The 27579-nt window shown below is 38.9% G+C and overlaps 1 protein-coding gene across 9 annotated transcripts in view; it reads left to right on the forward strand.

Annotated features, from left to right (window-relative positions):
* Positions 1 to 26341, forward strand: part of YAP1 (Yes1 associated transcriptional regulator) — a 94506-nt gene extending 68165 nt beyond the window's left edge. For 3 of the 9 annotated variants that reach the window (XM_050891133.1, XM_050891170.1, XM_050891197.1), the window contains 5 exons: positions 5631 to 5812; positions 7335 to 7382; positions 19647 to 19777; positions 25114 to 25226; positions 25842 to 26341. In XM_050891133.1, coding sequence (XP_050747090.1) covers positions 5631 to 5812; positions 7335 to 7382; positions 19647 to 19777; positions 25114 to 25226; positions 25842 to 26080 — 713 coding nt within the window. In that variant the 3' untranslated portion in view covers positions 26081 to 26341. Of the gene's footprint in view, positions 1 to 5630; positions 5825 to 7334; positions 7383 to 19646; positions 19778 to 25113; positions 25227 to 25841 lie in introns of all 9 variants that reach the window. The other 6 variants (XM_050891122.1, XM_050891162.1, XM_050891144.1 and 3 more) reach the window with 3 other exon arrangements.
* Positions 26342 to 27579: the final 1238 nt, after the last annotated feature.

Genomic DNA, 27579 nt, shown 5'->3' on the forward strand with positions numbered 1-27579 from the left:
AATATTAATTTCATTTGAATACAAGTAATTGATAAAGGCAGAGTAACCAATTTGTAGTTTGGACATGCTTCTGTAATCGATAGTATTTTCATTGGATATATCTTGTTTTAACCAAGAGTCCAGCTCAGGAGTGTGTGAATATTTCTTTTTCCCTGACCAAGACACTAAGATTTGTTTGTACACTTAACACAGCAAAATGAGCCCAGAGAACAGTCTGTTTCAGGTTTCCCCCTTACTCTAAGCTCTAGGATCCTCAGATTAATCAGAGACTGAAAACAATGGAATATTTTCTTGTGCTTTTAGGTTATTTTGTAACAGCAGCATTATGAAACTGTGACTAGGATTTCCTTAAAGTAATATAGCAATGCGTTATAAAGAATGCAATCCAGAAACATGACTTGTATCCTGATTAAACAACAAATTGCTGTACCAAGTGTCTCTAAAAAAGCCACTTGGAACAAGTTTTTATTACTTCCGAGACTCATTCTTTCAAGTCTTGCTGGTAATTTTTTTTTTCTTCACAGCTCTTTTCAATTTAATCAAAGAGGATTTTTGCCTTTGTTGCAGTGCTGCAAACTAGCACCATTCAAAAACCTGGCTATAGCCAAAAATGATGCACAAAACCTGTCTAGTTTCCAAATCAAGCTGCAGGGGACAAGTGCTCTTTTTTCACTTCCCTCAATGAAAACATTGATTCTTACTATTGAGAACAGTAAGTTATGGTATGGTCAGATCATGAGCTTTTTTGTTGTTGTTTGTTCAAATAAGTAACATCTTTAAATTTGCAGATTAAAATTAGTTTTAGTTTTGAAGGGGGAAATGATAAATACAAAAGAAAAACCATCAAACATTCAGCTGTGCTTATTAATCATTAAGGGTGCTCTACAGCAATCTTTGCATGTAATTCTGCATAGGGGAAAGGTACTGTGTTACTGCAAACTGTCAGTGCCCTGGGACGTGTGATTTAAATTGGCATAGGATCTTGGGAGAGAGTTAGCCTTTTATGTTTGAGTTGTTAACAAACTGTTGGCCTTTTCTCTCTAGCACCAATGACTGGTAATTGTTTCTCTCTCCGTTTGTTTTTCTTTTTTTTTTTTCCATTAAGGATGTAGACAGCAGTCTAAACTTTTTTCAGTAACTGTCAAGTATTATCTGCTACAGTACAGAAGAGGCATTTTGCTGTTGAGTTTGGACAGTAGAACATTTAATGTGTAACATTTGAAGACCACTAATTCTCTGTTCTCGAAAGCATATTGCAGCTATTACAACTGACTGTATTCTGCAGATTGTGAAGCTAAGCCATATTAGAGGACGGCAAGATCTTTTTTATTGTCTTAAGTTGCCCGTGTTTTTTAACTTGTCTGCCCCTCCTCCTCCTCCCTCAAATCCCCCTCTTCTAGAAACAAAGACTTGTTTGTTCCTTCTCTGCCTGTGAGGTCTTTGCAGCCACCGCTGTGTGGGTGCAGAGCCCCTTATTTAAATGCTTTCCATAGCCATGGAAGGTAAGGAACAGGATGCATTAGAAAACTGTTAAGTCCTAACTCTAATAGATAAATGAAGCTCTTCGCCTTTGAATTCAAAGTACTTAAAAAGAGCTGTGCATGTCAGGATCATCACAAACCCATGAGGTGCGGAAAAAATAAAATGTGCTTATCTGAGATCACATTGATAAGCATGTTCTTTAGAGACTGCAGATTTCTGCAGTCATGTGCTCAGTAAGTAATGGAGAATTGAGAATTAAAAAAAAAACAAACCACAAAACAACCCAAAACAAACAAAAAACCAAACCACCAGCAAAAAAACTTTAAAACCCTCTTTTTTTTCCTGTCAGTTGAAACAAGATGTGTTTTCCCTCTTTTCATTAAATAATGCTTTGGAAATTATAGAAAATTACATTCTTCTTTCTGTTTCCCTTGAAGATAGCACTCTTGTGTAATCAGCCAAGATGGCTGAAAATCATTCAGTGTTATTACTGTTGGGTTTTTTCCACTAGTTCTTCACTTCGGTATGTTGTTAAGTCAGTAAAATTCAGTTAGCTTATCTTCTTTTAATGTCCAAACTTTTAGTTTAATTTCACAGTTAAAAATAGTTCCCTTACATGAAAAACATCTCCATGGTCTGTTCTGAGGACAGTTTAAAATCTTATCAATTTGAAGTCTTTTGTACTTGCATTCTTGAAATAATAAAATGCTCAGAAAAATCGTTTTAATGGTTACCTGAATAAGAATTTAGAAACTAGATTTTCAGGTTCAGTTTCTTAGGAGTTACCAAATCATATAATTAAATTTTCCCCCAATATTTATCGATGAATATTAAGTATACACTGAAGTCTCAATACCTTATGATATTCCTGTTTTAGGTACACTTTTATTTAGAAACATTACTTTCAATATGGACATTAGAAGGCGGCATTTCAGGGATCTAGGATGAGGGAATAAAATGAAAAAATCCGATAAACATGATTTGTTTCTTACAGTTTTAATTGCAAAGTCAGTAGATGGGAAGAATGGAGCAAACTGTGATCAGAGAGAACAGGAATAATACAAGCAGCTGTCAGAAAGATACAGGTGTACAAAATAGGAATAATTTGGCATGAGAAGGAAATTATTTCCAAAGCTGCATATTAGTGGGAAAGAGACCTAGGGAAGTAATACTTGTGTGGTGCATGCAGGAAAAACAAATTCATAACTTGTTGAAGGGATGTTAGTGATATTACACTTAAGCGTTTAACTAAGGCTAGAAACTGTTAAATTTTTATGAGGGTATCTGTAACGTGACTTGGCTGTGAACTGCATGAGGCAGGGACTCCAAAACCATGATTATATAATTGGAGACTAGACCATAAAGGTGGCCTTTTTAACCAAAAGAAAATTGACATTCTTTAGCTTTGGGTACTTAATTTTTACAAGCTAGGTAGTTTGCTTTTAACTTAGATGTGCTTCTTTCAGGTGATTGTAATTTTTTAACCTTTGTCCCTCTTTACTTTCCACTGTAATTGACCTTCCATCTTGTTTAATAACGAGGTTTGAATCCTGGAACTTCTGAAGGGTAGCATGGACTTCTGCTTGAGTTGCAGAATTAGCTAACAGCAAGAGAAGACTGTTGTTTTCTGTTGTCCCCTACAAACCCCTTCATTGTCTGCTTTTTGAAAGAGGGTAAGATATAGAAAGCAAAAGGCGTGGTCCTGCTTCCAGACTTCATAGGATTCTGGGTAAAAAGAGAGAAAGGAGGAGATATATTCCCCACTCCAGCAGTGTCATGTCTAGCTTGTCTAGAGCTGCTAGGTGGGCTGCCTTTCTTTTTGCATTGCTCTCTCTAGCTTCATCTTTGCCCTAATTTGGTAAATGTAGGTAGTCTAATTGCTGTCAGTCTTCCAGCAGAGGTTGCCCAGTGCAGGTCCTGGGGCTTGTAATTACAGTTCACTGCTCACATCCTTGCAGGACAGCTGTTGGTGCTGTTGAAACTTTTGCTTAACAGTTTCTGGTGTCTTGGGGCATATGAACCTTCTGTGTGTGTTCAGCAGAGGAACAAGCTGTCCTGCCTTTTCCTGTTGCTGGCCTGGGGACCACAGCTCATGTGTCAAAGCTCGTTGATTGGCTCATCCTGGTCACCTTCTTCCCAAAGTTCAGTTTTGATGGTGAAGTGGCGCTGGACATCTTGTAAGATCAACTGCTTGATTTTAAGCTTTAATCCACAGCAATGTCATCTTCCCACTATTTTTTTTTCACCAGTGGGTCAGGATGGGACTTGCAGGTTGGAGTTGAACCTCCAGCCCTTTGTATTCACTCTGTTGTTTCTACTTGGTACTGGGATTCAGTTTCTATTCCTACTTCACCTGTTCACTTACCTTTACAGGAAGTTTTATCTTATTTGTGATCATATGTATGAAGCTCTCTCACAAGTAACTACATAAAAGATTATTTCAAATTACTTCAAACTGTTTGACACTTCATTTTATTTTCACTTGACTCATGAAAATGTGACCCACCTGTCCGTTAGACTATTGACTCTGTGCTGGACCTACGGAATAGTTGAAAGGTTAGACTAGAGAGTTGAGTCTGTAACTGGTTTTGACTTCTGCCCCCCCCCCCCCCCTTCTGGTCTCACTCCAGTGAGCATATGGCATTTCTTCTTCATAGGTTACCTCTCAATGGAAAGATGAGCTGTGGCAAGGGGAAAGGGGAGCAAGGCTGTGAAGTGACAGCCATTTTTACTGCTGTTATGAGATAAATATATTTCAGCTTTCTTGGAACGGAAGAAAAGCACTACTGTACCTTAAGTTGAACACTCTAAAGACAGTGGAGACTGAAGGGTTTTTCAGAGAAAAGATGATACAGATTCTTCATGAGATAATTCTCCTTTCTTATGATAGTTAGAAGTGTTAGTGTTCCAGGAATCCTCTATATATGATGAAAACATTATTTCAGACTAATACAACAGATGGTTTTCTTTGCACCAAATCAGCCTGTCATCCTAAAAGAAGCTCACTCCCTTTTTTTTTTTTTCTTAATTCCTATAAACCATAATCCTCATTCCCAGGAAAAAAAAAATCCCTACCACTCTCCCATCACTGCTTCGGCAAATGTATTCTGCAGCATATTGTGAATGTTAACAGATTCAGGCTGTTACAGACAACAAGATGGAGAGCTAATTCCAGAACTGAAAGCCCCTGAAAATAGTGCCCCTGTAATACATCCAGCCTTTCCCAGCCCTCTGTTTCACTATGGGAACTCCAGTGCCTCTTGACTTTAACTGTACTGGTCTCGTGTGGGGGAAAAATCAGGCCTGTCAAGTAGATGCATCCCAGTCATGCATTATTTTATAAAATAAAACTGTCTTAGGTCTTGCTTTTATGGGGGAAGGGAAGATGGGGTCTCATTGTGCATTAGGCATACAAGATGACACTTTTTCTTCTCCACACCTCAGAAAAGATGCATCACATACTTCTGTGGGGTAAAAGAAAACAAAGCACTAGCAAAATGTTTCCTATGTTGATGGCAGTGTTTTTGGCTGTATAATTCATCGGCTGTATAATTCATCTGCTGTTTCTGTACCAGCTCTAATTTTGCATGTCAAGTGCCCTAAATGGAGTCTGTAACACTCAAAACTTGATGTGACAAGGATGTGAATGATTGTTACGTGACCTGCACCACATTGGGAAGAATGGTAGCCTTTAACCAAATTTAGTTTGATATAAGTGAGATGATCTGTTTTGTCAGTCTATGTGTTCTTGAGTTTAATGATTCTAAGATTTCACATGAATAAGAAAAGTGATTTTGTATTATTTGTGTCTAAATTGAGAATAGTTTATTAGGAAGAAGAGAGAGATATCCTTCTAATTAGACTTGAAATATTTTACTACCACTTTTGAATTTTTCCACCAACTTACACATTTAACTGTTTTCAGAAGCTTTTAGAACAAGTAAGTACTCTTAAACATGAGATTGCATTGTTTTCACAGGAATAACATGTGAGCATACATTTCACACTCTGAACATCAGTGCATGTTTTGTACTGTCATGGCTTGTAATTTTATGAAGTTTTTAATATATACCTTCTAAGAATAATACTTTCCTTGCAAGTATTTGTTTGAATTTAATTTTTAAATGTTTATTGTTTTGGTTCCTTAGCCATGAATCAGCGAATCAGCCAAAGTGCTCCAGTGAAACAGCCACCCCCTCTGGCTCCTCAGAGTCCCCAAGGTGGTGTGATGGGTGGGAGTAGCTCCAATCAGCAACAACAGATGAGACTTCAGCAGCTACAGATGGAGAAGGAAAGGCTGAGACTGAAGCATCAAGAACTGCTTCGGCAGGTGAGGCCACAGGTTAGACACCTACTTCCGCTATTTCTTTTGTATGTTCTGTTTTGTTTTGGCTAAATTGTTGTTTCAGTGAGTCTTAAAGACCAGTGACTGTACAAAAAGCTTTGAGATCTAAAAAGGTCTGAATTCATTCTGTTACTGATATCAGCTTGGTAGTGAAACCATCTGACTTATCAGGCTGAAGGATTTTGCTTTACTCCCTCGTTCCTCTCTAACAAAACTCTCCGAGAACAGGCTTCTTTACTATTAGGATGACATCATGGACCGTTGATCTCATTGGATATTCCTCTTGAGAATATATTTCATATTCATTGAGTTCTGAGTCATGCAAAAAGGCAAGAAGTTGGTTCCCACAGCTGCTTTAGTTCTCCTTTTTAAGTGGAGGAAAGTCTTTCACTTTTAGAACCTGTCGCACTTTGTAGGATTTCAAAGTACTTTTAAAGTTTGTGTAAGATACATTGAGGAGACACCTTGTTGCTAAAATCTTATCTGTTAAACAGTGGAGTGGAGCATGGAACAACTGAATCACTCGTGCTGCATTTTGAACCTGTGGTTTTCGTATGCTGAAGAATTTCAAACTTCATAATTAGGCTGCAAGCTATTCCTTTCAGTATTTTTCTAATATATGAATATAGCTGTAGCAAATGTTAAAGTGTAGGACTGGACATTGGAATCTCTGGATTTTGAATTCGGGCTTGACTTCCTTTTGATGCTAAGTCTTCTGCTTCAATTTTTCCATCTGAATGTTTTAAGAGTTACTACCATCTGTGCTAGATACTTAGGATATTCTTTGGTTTTTTGACACTGTGAGAGAAAGCACTAATCTTTTCTTTGAGGAAAACCTTCTAAAATCTTACCCTGTTCCCTTTTCACTTTGGGTGATGGGCCTTGTATCAGGAGAGGATAATATTTTAATGTCCTCAAAGACAGCTTTTCTCTTTCTTCATCACCTGCAGTATTCTGTCCTGGAATCTGACTGCCGTTATTCCCTTTGTAGTCAAGGCCTGTTTTGTAGGAATCTTCAGCATCTCTTGGTGTAAGATGGGTCATCTTTACAGCCGTTACTTTTTATAGTACTCTAGGTAAGAATACATTGCAAAAGTGGCATCAGGACTTTCTCTCCGCTTAAGCACCTGGGCTTCTGCTGTTCCTGCTTTGCAATTAATCCACCAACAAACATTTTACCCTGTGCTAGCATGCTTCTAGGTAGGCCTTCTAATTGTCTTCTTGCCTCAGTTGTCATTGAGAACCTGACTAACTTTGGACCAGGTGACAGCCAGTTCCCTTCATGTTGCTCTCCCTGGTCGTTAAGTTTATCTGTCAAATACACATCCTTGGTAAATCTGTGAGTTTTGTTTCACTGTGTCGTGATTTTCATAGTTTCTTAACTCCCTTATCCTGTCATCTGGCCTGTCTTGGGGGCTTGATACTACAAGATGGTGTTTATAAGACAGCCTGCATAGGCAAACCATGCAGCTAAAGTAATTTTTATCCATCTTATTTTTACTCTTAGGCATTGCGGAATATCAATCCCAGCACAGCAAATTCTCCAAAACATCAGGTAGGCTCTTAACTGATGTTTCAGCATAATTAGAAAAATGAAAGCATTAAATTAGGCTAGCAGGGGAACTTTTTGCTACATGAAGGCATTCTAAAAAAGAAAAACAAACAAACAAAAAACAGGCTCTGCCATACACGTTTTTGAACCACTTCTCTGGTCATGACCCTAACGTTGTTTTTAAGACTGCTGCATTACCACAACTTTATATCAATATTTAAAAGCAAATGAGGAATTCATTGCACATTTTTCTGCATTGAAAACAACCTTCTTGTTTAGCGTTCTTGAGGATACTGCTGTTCCAGTCCTGATGTCATCAAGATGTGTATTTAAAGCAAACCTCCCGTTATATCTAAGGTAGTAGTTTGTGACTTTTAAGTACTGTTCATATTAATGTTCTTATCAGTTTGTTTAAACAGGTATGATCTTAAAGAAGGATATCTGTAATCAGTTAATAAAAAGTCACTTGAAATATTTATGATTTTTAAGCATGTACAGTGTAACAGAATTATTGAATAGATTAGACTAACAAAATAACTGCTATGGGGATATAATATGTAATTATTCCATTTTGACATTTAACAGGCTCCTGCAGATACATTTTCTGTATAGGAAACAACAATTCTGAAAAGCCTCCCAAGCTCAGACCAAAAGAAAATTGGTCAAAATATGAAGCATAATAAACAGTTTAATGTGGACTTCTTTTAGGCTCTTAAGAAGTTGAATATGGAATGAATCTCCAAAAGGGTGGATTTACAGCTATATTCAGAGAGCTTCTTGCTTGCTATTGCTAACAGCATTCTTAATCTACTGGTTCTTAGGACAATATTTATATCGGCTTGTATTGTACTTTTTTTTCCTAAGAAAAAACACTATGCACTAGGCAAGAAAAACAGAATGAAAGAAAGTATCCTGTGTTTCGAAGCCATGCGTACAGGTGTACTACTGCATTCTGAAGAGTACCGCAAAATTTGTACGTTACTAGTTCTCCTGAGAAGATCATCTTGAAAATAGGAACCTCAGACCTTAGAAACAGTACTGACACCCTGGAAAAAAAACTTTCTTGTTCGACAATATCAGTGCAGCTCTAAAACTGAAGCATTTTAATTGAGATGTAATCATTTGATTCATTTACAGAGCATTAACCACATAATGATCTCATTGATCAATATTAGATCCTGTTATGGAGGAGAAAAAAATTCCTTAAGAATTGCTGGTATACAAGGGAATAAACAGAAGCACACTCCTCCACACCAGTTGGAAACACCTTATCTTCTGCCACAATTAGGTCATTCAGAAGGGATGTTTTTCTTACTGAATGCCAAAAGTGTATTCTATGTTTTCTTGTATGCCTGAAGCCCTGTCATACAATTGTTCGCTTTTCCACAGTAACTTCTTCCTGTTGCCAGCTCAGAAGTATGCAGCAAATGGCGAACTTTGGGATCAGTTTCATACTTAATAAGATCAGATTTTTTGGAACGTCTTGAAATTCTGGCTTAAAACACTAAAAAGCTGCAAAAACTCCAAGGCACCTTATTGATAATTCATTAAATGTATATGTAGTGGTCACTCTGCTTTGTTTGGGATGGGAACTGATGAAAGGATTTATGCAAAAATCAGGATTCCAGTTACATTTAAACTGGCTTCATACCAGGCTCACCTGTATAACTCACCTGCCTGGGATCAGTTTTATTAGTCTGCACTGGCTAATGAGTCAAGCTGTGTTTGAGTGATCTGGTAGATAGAAAAGTAGGCAATTGTGTCAACTTAAAAGTTCTATAATACTAGATTATTCATGTTGTATCATCTAAATGTATTTTTTGTGTTCTCATGTGTCACTTCAATAGTCTAGTGAGCAGCCACATGTGGAAAAAGGTGCTTAGAGAACTGCTTCTGGAAATTGTTCTCTAAATGCTTCTTGAGGCCTTGTACTGTAGAGGCAAATGTTGTCTGCCTTCTCCAATGATGCTGTTATTGAAGACCCAATCTGTACATCCCATCAGGTCATAGTCAACCGAGTGAATCTGTGAAAAATCTGTAAAAAGAACGAACGTTTCTTCAGTCAACTTTTTCTTTTTGACAGATCCTTTCTTTCCTTTGTGAATAAAATTAATGGAGTTTAGAGGGATTATCTGCTTTCGTGATGATAAAGCTGTGCTTGGGGGAAGAATAATAGCTTCTCTTGCTAAATTTTAGATGTTCTTTTAAGGAATACTGAAAATAAAATCTTCATATGTTCAGTGCTCTTTATTCTGGGAAGACTTAAGTCTCTTTTAAAGAGGGATTGTCAAGGTCTTCCGTTTGTAAAGAAATTGTATGACACCAGCATTCTTGAAGCTTGCCTCTAATGAAGTATCTCTTTTATATGGATTAAAAAACCTGAGAAATGTTCCTTAACTTTTAACTGGATCTCTGAACTTTTCTGAATCACAGAATCAAATAGGTTGGAAGGGACTGGTGAAGGTCATCTAGTCCAACATCCTGCATCCAGCCGAACCTCCTCTTCCTTCTTGACATTTTTGTCCACATAACCTGGATACAGTGCCATGGTTGTATTGATATCTTTGGTCAGGTTTTTTTGGTACTTGAGTGAACATTGCGTCCTTGCCAGTTTTTATTCTCTCTGCCATGATACTGTAGTATCCTGTAGTGACACTAACACTCAAAGTGTTATGTGTGGAGGCCTTAGCATTTAAATATCTCCTGGAAAGATTAAACAATTGCTCAGCTTCATCTTTTGTAACAAGTACTGTAAAAGACTCTTCTTGTTTGAATGAGGATGTATTTTATTAGAATTCTAAAAATGTCCAAGTCAAAGGTATATGAAGCAAAAATTATAACTTCCATATTTACTGTGTATAAACAAGAGCTATTGATACATCCAGGCAATCTGAAAACACCAAGCATCTGTCCAGTTACTTATGCTCATCATCATCAATTATCTGTGAACACCTTAAAGATGCCTACCTGTCTTAGTTAAGAGATTGAGTGACTTGACTTTCTCTCCATACCCAGTAGCTCTCCTTCCATTTTCCTGCAATTAGCATCCAGTTGTCAACAATGTCTCGCCTAAAGTAGATGTTGGTCAACTTTTGTATAAATCATAAAATTGGCTGGATGTTAGGTAGCAGATTTCTTGCCTTCCAGTATACGATGGAAAGAGAGAGGGGCAAATAATGTTGCGGTACTGATGGCATTATTCTTGGATGTTGTGCAGACTACTTTCTTGTGCTAAGACTGGAAGATTTCTTATTTGTCTGCCGCTAATATTAGGGTATTTGCTAGTAAGATCGGCATACTACACAGCCATTTACGTGGTAGATTCCTCTGTATATGCTTGCTCATTCCGTATCTGCTGCTTGTTTCTAGCACTGAATGGAGATTCCTGTCTGAGAAACAGATACAGCCTTGCTTCCTTGCTACTCTGCTCAGTTGTGCTTTCCAACTTACCTTTGTTATCTCTGTGCTGCTTTCTTGGTAGTTCTGCACACCTAGAATGTGCTCTCTGTTCATTGTCTCCATTCTTTTGTCCTTTTTATTTTATGAAGTACCTCTCATATTCTCTGTCCTGTTGCCCCGGACTTATTTCTTAGCAACTTCTGAGTGACGTTCTGGAAATTCCCCTACTCAGTGAAGAATCTGCAAAGACATATGGCCAGTCTGTCACTGTTTGCTGAATCACTTGGGTTTGTTTCATATCTTTTTCATATTTGCTCTTACTGCATAAAATATGTACTTACAGTACTGAATAGTTACTGGGTTTGAAATATTATTTTAGTTTCCTATGATTCCTTTTTTTTTTTAAAGTTCATTTTAGTTGGTGTTTGACACCTTTCATCAGCTTAGTCGAGAAGATTTCCAGTGTTCCAGGAAAGTATTAATTTCTTAGGACAGTATTACTATTTTTCAGTAAAAGATTTTTTCAGTCACTTTGCATGTACACCAATACAAAGCTGTGTTACTGTCAGATTTGTGACATTTTCTAGAAAGTAAGGAAGGCATCATTAAAAACAAGTACAGTCTTGAATTCTGTACTCTTGAACTTCCATGATGTTAGTGAAGCTGGAATTTTTACTGGGGACTTAGGTTTTGTTTTGGTTTTTTCTCTTCTCTGTAATATGTCTTTAAATAACAAGATATAGTTGTGTTCAAATCTTAGTGAAAATGGTGGGCAATAGTTATTTTAGTTTCTTAGTGAATCCGAAACAGTGTTGACCCTTGAATCTCGTTTCCCATCCCTCTGTGTGTTATCTGAAGCTGACCTAGATTAACAAAATAAGTGACTTGTCTTGATTTCATCAAGGGTGTTCGTGTTGGGGGGGGGGGGGTGTTGGCTTTTGGTTGGTTTTTTGTTGTTTTTGTTTTGACAGAGATAAGGTACTGAAGCCAGCCATTTGGTCTTTGAACAGGGCTTTTTTGACCAGTGAAGACATGACCACTGATAGACAGAAACATTTTTGAAAATTAAGTTTACAAGATGCAGGAAGAAAATAACAAGTCACTTGCAGCAAATTCATAGCTGTATTGTGTCCCTCAGTTTTAATTTGCCTTCTTGCTTGATATTTGATAGAGAAAATGTTCTGTGATATATCTTATTCTGAAGAGATCCATTATGTGAAGAGTTTTGAGGAGCGCTAGCTAAGACCCAGTGAAGAGTCTTTCCAACAAATTTTTTTCCCATTTAAAATTTTTGCTTCTGATTGAATTTTTTTTTTAATCAATAGTCACAAATAATACCTGAAACTTCTCATTTTAGTGGAAGTAAATATTATATCCCTCCTTTTGTTGTGTTTTGCTCACTTGATAGCTCTTTTTACTAGTACTAAGTTTTGCTTTGTCCCTCGTGGTTTAAGTTTTCTGTTAGATGTTTATTTTGCACAACGAACAGAAATTGTTACTGATTTCTTACTCTCCAAAATCATAATAAAATATTGCTGGAGAACTGTCACGCAGATAAGGGAACTGAGCAGCATGTACGATATTGTAAGTAACTTGAAGATTCCAAGTAGGCAGAAATCAATTTTGTATGTGTTTATCTCAGTTTTCATTGAACTGTTGATACATTATTGTTAGCAGGAATATTTTACTTCATTAGGCAACAAACCGTTGTTATTCACTGGACTGCCTTCCAAAAAATCTTTGTAATTAATGAACTGACTTCTTTAGTCTGTGGCAGTAAATTCAGCATGTAATAACAAATCTTAGCGTATTGCCTCTATTTATATAGGCATCTGTTTCTAGGAAAGCACTTGTATTTTAGGTAGCTAAAGGTTAGTTCAGATAATCTGTCAAGTACCTGTCATTTACTCTGCATCAGTTGCACAGAGCTTTGTTATAGTGTAACCATGAGGCTTACAGGTAAGGCAGCACACCTATGCAGTGCCATGATTTTAGAAATTAATTCAGGAGAAGACTTAACCAGCTGTCTAGAGCCATGCTAAACTGGGACTGAAGACTGCAGCTAGGGAGTTGTGTGGTATTTTTTAAGCAAAGTATTTGCTTCTTAATAAAATGACTTCTGACTGAGAGGTTTGGTAGACATGCTCTGGCAAACTGAACTGCAGCAGTCTAAGACACTAAACTCAGCTGTCTGCCAGAGATTGCCTTAATAATAAAGCAGCAGAACAGGATGTGTCTAACATTGTTTCTTCATAATCTAGTAGCTGAAGCATTGGTGTGGCTACACTGCAAGACAGATCAGACACCTGATCTATCAGAAAAATTATTTTTCAGCTAGGTCAGTTTTCTGACTTATCTTAGTGTATGGCCATAGAAATGCTAGTTCCAGCTGAAGGGATGGGTAAGAATATGCCGTCAAAGGCCATCTATAACTCTCAGTAAAAAGTCACTTTGGAATTGCCCCTGGGTTGTGACCCACAGTGATTAAGAGATCAAGGCACACGTCTTCCTCTGCCCTAACTAACAAACTCTGCTTCTTCTAAACACTATTAAATAAAACAGAAAGTTTTGTCAAAGCATGGGGAATTTCATATTGGAGTTGGATGTCCTGTAGAAACTATGGAGATGTTCCTTGACCTAATTATTATTTAAGTCTTTGGTATTTCTGATGAGCAGTACACTAAGGTACTACTTTAAAGACTGCCTAGAAAATGCAAGCATGATTAGACATAAATAGGCAAGTGTTATTGAAAGGGAGTCTTGTGTGGCTGGACTTGGTGGGGGAAGGGTATGTTGGCTGCCATCAAAATATACAAAATGTGGAATTCAGCTAGTTTTACTGCAAAAGCAACATTGCTATTGTTCAGCCATCTTGGGAACTAAGTGTTTTAAATGTTCTTTGGCCTATGAAATGGTATAGCTTCATTCCTTATTGAAAACCATAGATCTAAGTGAAACTTTATTATTTTGTGTGGCAAGAGCTGTAGAATTTGAGTTTCACACTCTCTGTTGGTTTAAGTGGAAAATGCTGGGCAGCAGTAGCTAGAAGTTACACAGTAGGAAAGATACTGTGATTATCTGAGTATGTTATAAGATTATATGAGTAACTTGGAAATTCAGAAGCTCTGATTCCACTTGCAGCACCTAAGCTTTACAGATTAACAAAATAATTTTATTGCTTGCTTGTGAATGTAGATCTTTATGGATAAATACTCTGTCCAAAAGTCTATAGAGTAAATCAGATCTGCAGCCATTGCCTTTGTCTGTTTTTTATGCCCCTAATTGCTTCAGGACACATTTTGTGTCTGTATAGGAGTTGCAGCTCACTGCAGTAGATTTCCTGGAGTCACTGGTGCTGCTTGCAGTTGCAAAAAATCACAGAAGTACTGCTAAAGCAATTGGTCAGCAGAAGATATGAGTCATGTTGACCTGAGTACGAGATGGCCATGAAGAACAGTTTTTGCTAGAAGCAATGAAAAATTGGTAGAGGGAGGCCATCCAGCTCTGCATGGCCTTCATGATTGCTGACTCCTGCTGACATGTACCTGCCTTACCGGTGCTCTGAGACACCTCGGCCGGGCAGGTGCAGTACTGGAGCCATGGGCAGATAGATAGCAAGAGCAGTATGAAGCAGTGGCACAGCAAAGAACTGCAAAACCAGACAAGAAGCCAGACTTTATTTACAATTGTCTATTCCAATTTATGGTGCCTTATCTGCGCTTGCAATGCTCTGCGTAGCATTGAGTTCTTTGCCAAGTGTATACAATACAATTAATTACCACTCTATCAGTATCACCTCTTAAATTAATTTTACTGGTTGTCATGATTGCAACACTGAATGATTTATGTTTCCCCCTTACTCTTCACTAATTACATAACTCCTCATTGCTGAATTCGTCTTCATCTGTCCATGTGTTTTCCCTGTTTCCTTTGTACATATGCTGTAACTTTGTGGCCCTCAAACAAGAACGTAAGTACTTAGTCTGAAGAAATAACTGGTGCTGTAAGTCTGCCCATAAGTGTCGTGGTCTTCTCTTTGCCCTAACACTTCTCTCCCATCCCAGTGAAGCCTGCGGATCGTTTGATAGTTGAGCGGTGTTTGGGGGCAAAAATGTTACAATTGGCCCTTTTAAAGCAAATATACCAAAAAAACCCCCCATTATAAGTATATATCAATTCAAGTTGAGTAGCATATCTTATGTTTAATACAGTAAGAATATGATACGTGAGTTGCACGAGGGAGTCTTTTACCTTTCCTCAAAAGCGCAATGAAGATAAAAATAAAAATGCTCTGAAAAGAATAATTTTATAAAGGTAATTTGGACATGGTGTGAAAGACCTGGGACTTCATGTAAAACTTAATCTGTATGCAATTATGAAAAAAAAATGGATAAGGTCAGCCAGATAAATTACACAGTGCTGACCTTATTTTTAAAATTACTTTGCTTAAGGAGATGACAGATCATTTTGGTCTTTATGTAATAACCAAAATTCATCTTTTGTGTTAACAATAGGAATGCTAAGCTTTTATTTTCCCAGAGGTACTTAAAAAAAAGTTTGACATACTTACAAAAATAGGATGAGATCAAGTTATAGAAATCTAAGCCAGGATTTTGTCATGGTTTTATTTTTGCCTCCAGACTTTAAATACTTCTAATAAAGGATATATTTTAAAGCATGAACGAAAAGCCTAGAGTTCACATTGCTCTCTTTGGAGCTGGGAGAGGCTTGTACACTCCCATACATTTTTTTAAGTATAGGAAACACGTAACTTTTTATTGAAAATCAGTTTTATAAGGAAGAAGAAATGAAAAGACCATTCTTCAAGCAACACAACTTTGGCTTCCATTACATGCACCTTTTAGGAAAAAGTCTTAATACACTCTTTAGGGCTCGTAGAAAACTTTGTTTATCTTACGGAATGATTAAAAATTGCTCTGTATTTGTTTCTGAATAGCTCATCTTTTTTGGTAATTCCTTTCTCTTTCAGACTCCTAGATTGACATAAATTTATTACTTGAATGAGTAATGGAATAACATTCTTTCTAGGGGGAAGTGCTGTGGTTCTGCCTCCTGAATAAGTAGCACTAATGCTACTTATAAATGGTTAAAAATAGTTGCAGTTTTGCACTTTTAGCAAAGTTGTTGAAACAAGGATAAAAGTAGTACTAATATTAAAAAGACTTATTTCACTATGTTGTACGTGCCAAAGAATAAGCAAAATACAGTTCTCTCTCCTGGTTTAATACATCTCTTTTTAGTGGGCCTTCAGTGAAATGTGATTTTTCTTTTTTAGCTGGCTAGTATCTGAGCTACATTTATTTTTACCATACTATTTAAGTTCATATTTTGATGAAACTTCAATCTCTCCTACCCTCTAAGGATTTAGAAAATACAAAGGTAACTTCCCCATTTTTCCAGATTGCTTATTCCTTTGTAGTGACTTTTTTTCGTAAGGTACAGAAGAGAAATTTGTGAGTGTTTTCTTTCCTGGTGTCAGTAGCTCTTGAAAAGGTGACCTGTATGGATTTCTCTTCTCTCTCTCTCTTTCTCTCTCTCTTCTTAAAAAAACCAAAACCAAAAAACTATTGCATCGGGAGGCAGTGCTGATTGGAAAGACCAGGCCTGCCACACAGTGAGATATAATGTCACTTTAGTGCTTTATATACAGAAATGACTCCGTGTTGGTTTTGCTTTGTCATCACTCTTTGGGGCACTGGTGTAAGCTTCTTCCGCAGGCTATTGGTACTTTTGGCCCCTCTTCTTCATCCTAGTCAGGAACTGCAGCCCAAGGAAGTAAAAATGCAACGCACAGGTCAAAGCAAGAGGGAAGGGGAAAAGGACAGAGCATTCTTGCCACAGCCAGGTAGTTGTAGCTACATAAGAGCAGAGCACTCACTGATTGACAGCTCTGCTGTCAGAGTGGAGAAGGAAGGTGTGCTGTATTCCAGGTATGAACCCAAGGCTGGAAAGATTCTAGAAGTAGTGGGGCAAAATCAAATGTGGGTTTTTTTTTTTTCTTCCTCCTTTTTCATTGGACAAATAGCAAGATAGAATTAGTTAAAAGTAGCTACATCACATGAAGGCAGTTTCTCAGAGAAGGGAAGGCTCAGGTGACATTTGGAAGAATTCTGGTCTCCAGAGGAAGGGCATAAAGATTGTGATGTGCGCGAGCAGTTCTTGAGCCATCTCTGGCATGGCTGCTCTAAGACATTCTGCCTTCTTCAGATCACCATTTGGGAAGCATTCCAGGAAAGAAAACCTTTTCCCTTTCCCCCCCCTTTCCTCCCCCTTTCCCCCCCCCTTTCCCCCCCTTTCCCCCCCCTTTCCGCCCCCCTTCCCCCCCCTTCCCCCCCCCTTCCCCCCCCTTCCCCCCCCTTCCCCCCCCTTCCCCCCCCCTTCCCCCCCCTTCCCCCCCCTTCCCCCCCCTTCCCCCCCTTTCCCCCCCCTTTCCCCCCCCTTTCCCCCCCTTTCCCCCCCCCCCCCCCCCCTTCCCCCCCTTCCCCCCCCCCCCCCCTTCCCCCCCTTCCCCCCCCCCCCCCCCCCCCCCCCCCTTCCCCCCTTCCCCCCTTCCCCCCCTTCCCCCCCCCCTTCCCCCCCTTCCCCCCCCTTCCCCCCCTTCCCCCCCTTCCCCCCCTTCCCCCCCTTCCCCCCCCTTCCCCCCCTTCCCCCCTTCCCCCCCCTTCCCCCCCTTCCCCCCCTTCCCCCCCCTTCCCCCCCCTTCCCCCCTTCCCCCCCTTCCCCCCCCTTCCCCCCCTTCCCCCCCCTTCCCCCCCTTCCCCCCTTCCCCCCCTTCCCCCCCTTCCCCCCCCTTCCCCCCCTTCCCCCCCTTCCCCCCCTTCCCCCCCCTTCCCCCCCCTTCCCCCCCTTCCCCCCCCCCCCCCCCCCCCCCCCCCCCCCCCCTTCCCCCCCCCCCCCCCCTTCCCCCCCCTTCCCCCCCTTCCCCCCCTTCCCCCCCTTCCCCCCCCTTCCCCCCCTTCCCCCCCCTTCCCCCCCCCCCCCCCTTCCCCCCCCTTCCCCCCCCTTTCCCCCCCCCTTTCCCCCCTTTTCCCCCCCCCTTTTCCCCCCCCCTTTTCCCCCCCCTTTTCCCCCCCCCTTTTCCCCCCCCCTTTTCCCCCCCCTTTTCCCCCCCCCTTTTCCCCCCCCTTTCCCCCCCCCCTTTTTCCCCCTTTCCCCCTTTTCCTTTTTTCTTTTCCTAAATGGATTGAGTCCACCTGTATATCAGCCTTCTTGTATAAAACTGATGTGACTGATAGAAGTTTGTAAACTTAGCTGTGAAGTAAGACCTCGTTATATAGTCTTTGCACTTGGTTTTATTACATAAGGAAATGAAAATCATATGGATAAGCCTATAGAAATGATTAAAAGGTGCATACCATCCTGTGATCTGAAAATGAGGAGAAGGAATATTATTACTGTTTATTAGAACAGTGGCCAGGTGAGTGGTGGTGAGCAGAGGACTGGATTTACTTGGAGTAGGCAATTGGGTGTGACGAACACAAAAACCAATGGTATGTTTGTACACTTTCTGCAAAGGTCTAACCAACTGGAGTGAGAAAACCAAAAGACATGAAACTTGGTATTAAAGGAATATGTAGAATAATAATCCACAGGAACGGGAGTGAAGCATATGCAGATTAGAAAAGGAGAAAAAACAGGTGGTAGGGAAGCATTCAATATTTCGCACAATCTGCTGGAAAATAAAACAACCTTAGACTTTTTAAAAAAGAAATCACTTTGAAGAAGAATTGGAGAAAGATTATTTTTATATATTAAAAGTCTACAGTAGTCCTTAGGCTCATAATTGAGAGTGGATGAAGACCTCTCATTTTACAAGTGAGAAATAGTGAGTATTGTCAACACTGACAAGATTGGTTTTACCTGAGATTAGCTTCCCAGGCACAGCCTAGAAATCGCATACTAATAATGGTAACAAGATAGTCAATAGATTTCTTTACCAGTCTCTACATTAACAAAGCACAGATTTGGTGAGCCATTGATGATGTTTTAGGAGAGTTGCTTGAAGAAAATTATTGTATTTTTCACATGTGTAACTCATGGATTACCTGTTTAAAAAGGGAGAGAGGGGGCACTGGAAATTACATGAAATGCTGCTTATCTTGACCAACCTTTAATTTTGTGTATTTCATGTTAAAACTTATTTTCATTAAATAGTAATGACAAGCTTTATGGATGGATTGATTCAAGCTGGTGCACAGTCAGATGCATAAAAATATATTTGTAGTCTAGGTTTGTAACTTCAGAAGTGCAGTGTCTTAGTCTTACTAAGAAGTGGCTAGGGATTTGAGAGCTTTAAGATTTACCTATGGGACATATCACTGATCAATCAGAAATTTCAAAATGCATGCCTCAAACAGGAGGAGTGAATGGGAACTTGTAGGGAAAGATTTTAAGCTTTGCTGAATGAAACAAGCAAGGTAAAAAGGCAACCACGGATTAAATCAGAACTTAAAAGAAATGGGGGAAAAGTGCTAGTCAGCAGAGCTAGACAGACATATCTTAGGGGTCAGATAGCGTTAACAATTCTTTTTTTTGATCTTAAGAATAGACTTAGCAAAAGGATATTGAAGTGAACTAGAAAAGACTTATGTAAACATACAGATATTTATATCCATAAATACATTTACAGTGAAGTCTCTGTAATACTGGGCTTGACTGGTGGAATTTTCATTATCCTTGAAGCCAGTAAAAATTCTTGCTTTGTCTTCAGAAACTTAATTTCGTTTAAATCTTGTAGCTGGAGACAGTAAAAGCATCAATTACCTATAATGTCATGTGTTTATGTATCTGAAAAGTGCATTCAAATGCCTAACATGATCTTTCTTTCTCCCCCTCCCCCTGTTCTAGGAATTGGCTCTCCGTAGCCAGCTTCCAACAATGGAACAAGACGGTGGATCTCAAAATCCTGTGTCATCTCCTGGAATGTCTCAGGAACTGAGAACAATGACTACAAATAGTTCTGATCCCTTTCTTAACAGGTTTGTAGGAGTAGCTGCTAGAGGGAAAAAAATCGATTTAAAATTCTGTTTGGTACATGCAATAGTTTATTTTGAACATCTGTCTGTGCCAAAAGCCACAGCTGTAAATGAATCTTTCCTTAAATGGCAAGTCTAGTAAAAGTTGAGGATTAAAAGCTGTCTCCTGTGGGAGGAAGTAGTCTGTTCAGACTTGTAGGAAGGTTTTTTATTCAAAGTCATAACATGTTTGCCTCTGCATAATATAATCTGTTGACTAACAGTCATTTCAAATTACTGACTCAGAAGAATTTGTGAATACCTTGCTATGAGATCAAATGAACTGTGAGGCACATTTAGGACTACACCTTGAGGTTCATTTTAAGGTTTCTCCATTCAGCCCTCCCCTCCACTTCAGGTATTTAATTTAGCAGTATTTTTACTCTGTTAATGTTAGGTCTGCAAATAGTGGCATGTTTCATTTTAAATGCTGTGTTATTTTGAAGTGAGTCTTTTAATTCAAGATTTAGAATTTTACAGTGTAGACTAGTCTTTTTCATATAATTTTTTCCTTAATCCCTCTGAGTTGGAGTGTTTGTTTTGTTGGAAATGCTGTTCTAATTACAGCTTGCAAATGCTTCATACTAACCATTACAACTTTGGAGAAACTGCTGCAGCTTGAGATAAGTTGTATCTGTATTTTTTGCTTAGCATGCTGGAAAGAAAAGATGAAAATGGTAAAACAGTCACATCTCCAAGCCACATAAACTTTTAATTAATGTGGTAAAAATCTACTAACATTTGAGCAGTATCAAGTAGTTGATCTTAAGTTGGAGTAATTAATTTTGGAGTTCTTCATTGGACTATATTTTGTCAGCATTCTAAACTGATATCAACTCAGTATACCCTACCATAGAAGAGAAAAATTATGTATTCTGTCAGAGTTCATCACTACTTTTCTGCATTACCTTGAACTGTTAGCCTAATTTTAGGATGCTTACTGTAAGTGCTCATGAAGTATAACAACATGCTTGTCCTTCTCTTTAATGGTACATTATTATACTCGTGGAAAACCGATAAAATTCATCTTCATTCTTTCAATGTAAGTCTTAACTTCCATGGTTTTTGCCACCAATACAGTTTCAAACCTGCTTGTAAGGCAAGAAGTCCACATCATGTTAGAACTGGCATGATTTTGGAGTAGGGCAAGCTTAAATACCTGCCGTAATTTTAGATACAGAAAACTGTTAAAATCTTTGTAAACCTTTGCTGCAATTATAGATCCCTTCCCATATTCTTTTAAATAACTTAATGTTGCTGATATCTCACACTTAGGTTCTTCATCCCTAAAGATGTGCTATCATTGTGTATGACTTTTCCAGTTACTGATATTCCATCAGTTTAGCTTAAGTTTGTTTCATTTTCTGCCTTTTCCAGGAGACTTCTCCGTCATTTCGTATACTCTACCCTCATTCTAATTCTCAAAATTAGTAAAGTTCAGTGGAGATGGTGCAAGAACATACCCTCCATCTTGCCAGTGGAATCTGTTATCATTCATATAGTTTAGGTTATGTAACTAACATCTGTTGCTCTTAAGCTTTTTCTGCTACTGCATGAATTATTGTCTGTGCCAGTGTTGTGTGTGCTACTGTGAGAGTGGGAGAAAAGTTTCTGTCTCAAGGTACACAGTGCTTTGTATATATTGGAGAAAACCAATTAAAAAAAAAAAAAAAAGGCCTTGCACATGGAGAGGTAAGAGTGGTGTTTTGTTACTAAACTCCCTAAGGAAGTAAGTAGTATTTCCAAGTTTTGAGTAAGCCCTTCAGGAAGACTTCTCCCCTACACAGACAAATCTGATTAGAAAACTTCGGGTTTTGTTAGAGGCAGGGATTGTCCTCCATGGAATTCATCCTGGGATCTGGTGTGAGCCTTAACTGTGCTGGCCCTGTCCCAAGGAATAAAAAGGACAAGAAATCTTAAAAATTACCTGCTCTCCTATGAGAAGCCTCTGTAGATAGATGATGGCCTTGATGTGGTATAGTAACATACTAGCTTGAATTTCTGGAAGGCTGTTGCCATCATACATTGAGCCCAGGTGTATTTTGAAATTTCTTCTTAAATGATGTACAATCCTCACATCTTCAAAACCTGTTTTCTGACCTGAAACGCATGCATCTTCAGGTTTCAAATGGCCATGGCAGTACACTAATGCAGTTTATCCACTGTGAGTCTAACACATGAAATATAAAATGATGGATCTTTACCTTTAACTAGAAACAGGAAAAAAGCTAGAAAGGGCAAATTCATGTTGTTTGTAATTTTTTGGCAGGTTAATAATTAGCAAGGACTATTTACTGTAAAGCGGAAAATGATACTGCTTGCCTAGTTGCAAATATGTTTAACTGGGCTTTTTTTTGTAGCCCTTACCCCACGCAAAATACTGAAAATCTGTACCTGACTTGAGGTCAGAATATCTTAATTTGCATTTTGGTCTAAGCATTGTCCCCTTCTAGGTAATTTTATGTACATCACCGCACTTAATTCTGGCATATGGATAAGGGAAAGGGATTTTAAAAAAGGACATTTGTGGATATGCATTGCTATCTCTGAATTAGATACAACAGTCCAATAGTTTCGCCCTAAAGATCTCCTTGATGTCCCTTATGTGAAAGTTCAGACTTAGAGAAATGCTTCTTTCTATCGTATAGGGTATATATAAAGTTCCTGGTAAGACAGTCCTCCTAACTTTAGGTACCGAAGTTGGATATCTAAAGTTTAGGTAGTTTAATATTTTCTGCTGCCTACATAATCAGAACATCCAAAAAATCTCAGAAAATAATTGCTACATTGGTGCAATTTGAGAAAATGTACAGTAGTGTTTTCATTTATGTAGTCAATCTTTTGCCTGCTGTCTTCAGTACTTACTGTCATTGTGGTATATTTTATTTTTTGAATGGGACATCCAGCAACGCAGACTTTATTAGACTATTTCACCTTGTGGTTTGCCACTCTGTTTATATATTTTTGTCTATTAGATTTATATTGTGACGGTAATTCTCTAACTCCTAAATTGGGATTTCTTCTTTTGTATACACATATTTTAACAAGTATTAGTTGAAGAAGCATCCACTCTATTTTGGGTAATGCAGTTTAGTTGCATGCGGTAATTTTGGGTGGTGCGACTACTAAATGAAGAAATCCTTGTTGAAGAAAGAGGAAATGTGTATTAAGGAGTGATTTGAAGAGAAGGGCTGGACATTCCAAGTGTGAGACCAGCAGCCAAAAAGCCTTCTGAACTAGAGTGATTTAGTTCAGCATAGTCTCAGTTCTGGTTTTAGTATTTTGTCCCACAAAGTAAACCAGCATTTTTTTCACAGAAGTTTTAAATAGCTTAATTGTTAGGATTGTTATCAAATGTGTCGTGATACTATTTTTAAATGAATCTAAAAAAAAAGAAATATTTATGATTTAACTATAAAGAAATGTTAGGTTTCTTTCTTGTATGGCAAAGATGTCTTTGTGAAATCTAATATATATATTCATGGCTGATGGCATTCTACTTGCATCCGATGTTGAATAGCTCCACCGTTATCTGTTTGGTTCTTCATACTTGACAAAAAGGCGTACGCTATATATTTCATGAGCACATTATGAGAAGGATCAGTATGTCTTCAAATGCTAATTTGAACAGTAAGTCAAGTTGATCTTCGTTCAGTATTCAAGCTGTAAAATCAGTAAGGATTCTCAGTGAATCTCTGAATTCTCACCACAACCTGGAGAAATACAGATTTTGAAAATATTTTGTGAAGCTTGGATATTAGGAGATGCAGGGGGAGGGAGGTAATGGTGTATTTCTACAGCTGCTTATGCAGGCCACAGTTCCTGCCAGAAAACCTGCTCCTGCTTGGGCTCCTCTCCACCGGTCACAGTTCTGCCAGGAACCTGCTCCAGCGTGGGCTCTCCATGGACTGCAGCTTCCTTCAGGGCATGTCCTCCTGCTGCAGCGTGGGGTCCTCTACAGGCTGCAGGGTGGATATCTGCTCCACCATGGTCCTCCATGGGCTGCAGGGAGACAACCTGTGTCACCATGATCTTCTCCATGGGCTGCAGGGGAATCTCTGCTCCGGCGCCTGGAGCACCTCCTCCCCCTCCTTCTTCACTGACCTTGGCGGCTGCAGGGCTGTTTCTCTCACATTTTCTCCTGTCTCCCAGCTGCTGCACAGTGTTTTCTTACCCTTTCTTAAATATGTTATCACAAAGGTACCACCACTGTCACTGATGGGCTCAGCTTTGGGCAGCAGCAGGACCGTTTGGAGCCAGTGGAACCAGCTGTTTCTGACATGGGGTCAGCTCCTGGTGTCTTCTCACAGAGGCCACCTGTGCTATGAAAACCTTCCTGTGTAAACTCAATACATTGGCCTACTTACACACCCCCCCACACCCCCACCCACCCACCCACAGACACCCCCCCACACCCCCACCCACCCACCCACAGACACCCCCACCCCCCCCCACCCCACCCTCAGACACCCCCCCCACACACACACCACCCACCCACCGACACCCCTCCCCCCCCCCATATACACACCCACACACCCCCACCCACCCACCCACCCCCTGCCCCATCCCAAATTTCTCACTCGCTCCACTGGCAGTAAGATGGCAGTAAGAAAGTGAATGCCTGTAAGGCCCCATGCCATCACTGTTTTGTTAACTGCTCTGTCAACGAGCTCGTTCTGAACAGGGTTTGTTTACAGGATGGCTTCTGTACCAGTTCTTGATTTATGTTAGGGTGCTCTCTTGCCATGACATGTATGACTGAACTAGTAGTAATGCAACAGTGGGAAGCAATTGAAGAATCGCTAAAGGAGTTCCAACTATAGCTCCTATTTATAACAGCAGTGACCTAAAAATACACTTCAGTGGTTGATTAAACACGGGGACGTTAGTAGTTGGAAATATTTTTTTTTTATCCTTATAGAAGTGTGAAAGGGTATGCCATTATTACATCGTCATCATTAGGGACTATCTGTGATATGCTTCCAATGGTTTTTAGCTGTGGGTGGGTGTGAAAAGTTTAAAACTATGCAGAACACAGGTAGGCAGTTTTTAAAAGCTGCTTAAGTATGCTCTCATCAAGTTAAATTGAATCTAAATAATATGGTTTTAATTGGAAAAGGTCTGCCTAAAATGAAACCCAAGTGTCTCACACAGACAAAGGCTTCAGTTTTTGATTACAATAGAGCATTTCTCAGGACAGCAGTGTTTTCAAAGCCCTTGAATTGGTTCAAAAACAAGCATGCATTTTAATTTCTTCAGTACTCTACCCTCATTTTTTTGCTCCCTTTCTTCTGTTACAGTGGAACATATCACTCCAGAGATGAAAGCACAGACAGTGGACTTAGCATGAGCAGTTATAGTGTACCCAGAACCCCCGATGACTTCCTGAACAGTGTTGATGAGATGGATACAGGTCTGGTTTTGTGTACATTCTTAATGCATGTTTTCCAGATTTCCTTGTGTCTATTTGCAATGAAAACAAGCAACTCTGAGAAGCTGTGATACTTTTCACATTGTTTTTCTACCTTCGATTTCTGTAATAGAAATATTATAGTTAGATTTGTGAAAAACATACTTGTAATCAACACTATTGGGAGGATGAGGGATTGCTCAAATAGTATCACTCCTGTTGTATATGGAATTTAAGTGTCCATTTGCTTTTTTTAAGTAATATTGTTTGTTCAGAGCTAAGAATAGTGCCACATCCAGTGTTGCTAATACTGCTCCAAAACAATATTTGACTCAGTATTGTCTTTTTCCTTTAAGCATAAAAATTAAAATATGCTAAATGACATCAAAGGTCTGTAGAGATTTGGGTCAGTAGGTGAAAAGGTTGAAGCTAAGGCATGTTCTTTGTACATCTGCATGCATTCAAGTCATCTTTGGTCTTTGTGATGGATTTCTATGAATCATGTTGCTTGTATGATGCAAGAGATACAGGATTAACCTTTAACCAGTTGTCCTGATAAATTGTGGGTTTGGTACTTCCAGTATATTTAATATCCATCTTGCTTTGTGTTATAACTAGGTGACAGTATCAGCCAAAGTAACATACCGTCCCATCAGAACCGTTTCCCAGACTACCTTGAAGCCATTCCAGGGACAAATGTGGACCTTGGGACACTGGAAGGAGATGGGATGAATATAGAAGGAGAAGAACTGATGCCAAGTCTGCAAGAGGCTTTGAGCTCTGACATCCTTAATGACATGGAATCTGTCTTGGCAGCCACCAAGCTAGATAAAGAGAGTTTTCTTACTTGGTTATAGGGGCCTCAGGGAGACTGAATTCTAAATCTGTGAAGGATCTAAGGAGATTAGGACATCTGTATCTGAAGTTCAGAACAAGCCACTGTGGCACACTTTGGCTTGTGTTCAGAAAAAGTAAATGAACAAATACTCAACAAGATTCTTTCGTTTTGCTCTTCCTTGTCCATCGCTGCTGTTATATATTGCTGACTTTTTTCCACAGTTGATTCTGAAGAACAGACATCTTCTTGATCTTTTTCTATTGCTGTTGCAACTACTGTTCAAGGGGGGTGGGGAGGGATGATGAGCCTATTTGGATGACGAATGCCATTCCTTTTGTCCTAGTGTGCGCTTGCATATCATTTTATCTAAGTACTCAGATTTGAGAGTTAATTTCTGCATGTCACTGCTTGTAGTTTGCTCAGCTAGTTGTCTCCTGCTGCCTGTGGCAAGTGGTAAAACATGACATACTGGGGTGACAAGCCAAAAATGATGTATCTGGTCAAACGAAGTCAATACTGATTTGGAGATATGACTTAAAGGAGGGCTGAAGACTGTTTGGCATTAAGTGTTTCTACTAGTAGCTCTTTCATTAGTCACAAAGTGCTCTTGTTCATATTTTATGTTATAGTAAATCATGAGTCATTTTACATAGAAACATATATGAACTTCGATTGTTGCCACATATTCTAGCCTAACTTTTGTTTGTCAAAAATAGTTTGATTATTTTTGTTAGTTGGTTTAACTGTAGCTGTAGGATGGGAAGTAATTATAGGTGTTCTTTTTTTTTTAAATAGTGAAATCTAAGGGTTTTTTCTGATTTCACATAGTCTTATTTAAATCTGAATTGTCTGCTTTTTTTATACTTAAAACATGCCTATTGTAGCCTGATAAGCTAGTGAGTACATAAACCAGTATGTTTTGCCTGTAACTTTTTTATTTTTTTAAAGGCTAGCTTTGAATGTAATCATTAGAATTCATGACCAGTGGCTTATTTTTCATGTTTATTTGCAAGATTTTGAATTAGAATCTGATTGCAGCAATGTAAAAGTTAGAATCCTAAGTGTCGTATGTACAATTTTTAAATGCATTTTAAAGTAGCAGAAACCATTTTAAAATGACAGATGCATCTAATCTCTCTTCTGGTTTTCAGTTTTGATATCTAAACGAGTTTTGATTTTAAAATCCTTAATGGGAAAAAACTATGAAAAGTTTCTCTTCAGTTAGCATGGAAAAAGTCTGAACTATTAATATCACTCTAAGTTGCAATGAAAAGGCTAGAACACCAAAAAAAAAAAGAAAAAGTCCTCAAGAAAAACTCCTAAGTGTAATAGTTATCAAATTCTGTTTGGTGAAAAATAAGCCCTGGACACTATATGTAGAAGAATGTAAAGATATGTGTTAGATGGTGACATGAGCAGGTAATGAAGTGTATATTAGTAGTAGAGCTTAGCATGGGGTAGAGGTGAATATGAATTTATCTTTATTTTAACAGGAAAAGATGTATCACTAAGTTGTCT

The sequence above is a fragment of the Gymnogyps californianus genome, chromosome 1, assembly GCF_018139145.2.
Source record: "Gymnogyps californianus isolate 813 chromosome 1, ASM1813914v2, whole genome shotgun sequence".
NCBI lineage: Eukaryota > Metazoa > Chordata > Aves > Accipitriformes > Cathartidae > Gymnogyps > Gymnogyps californianus.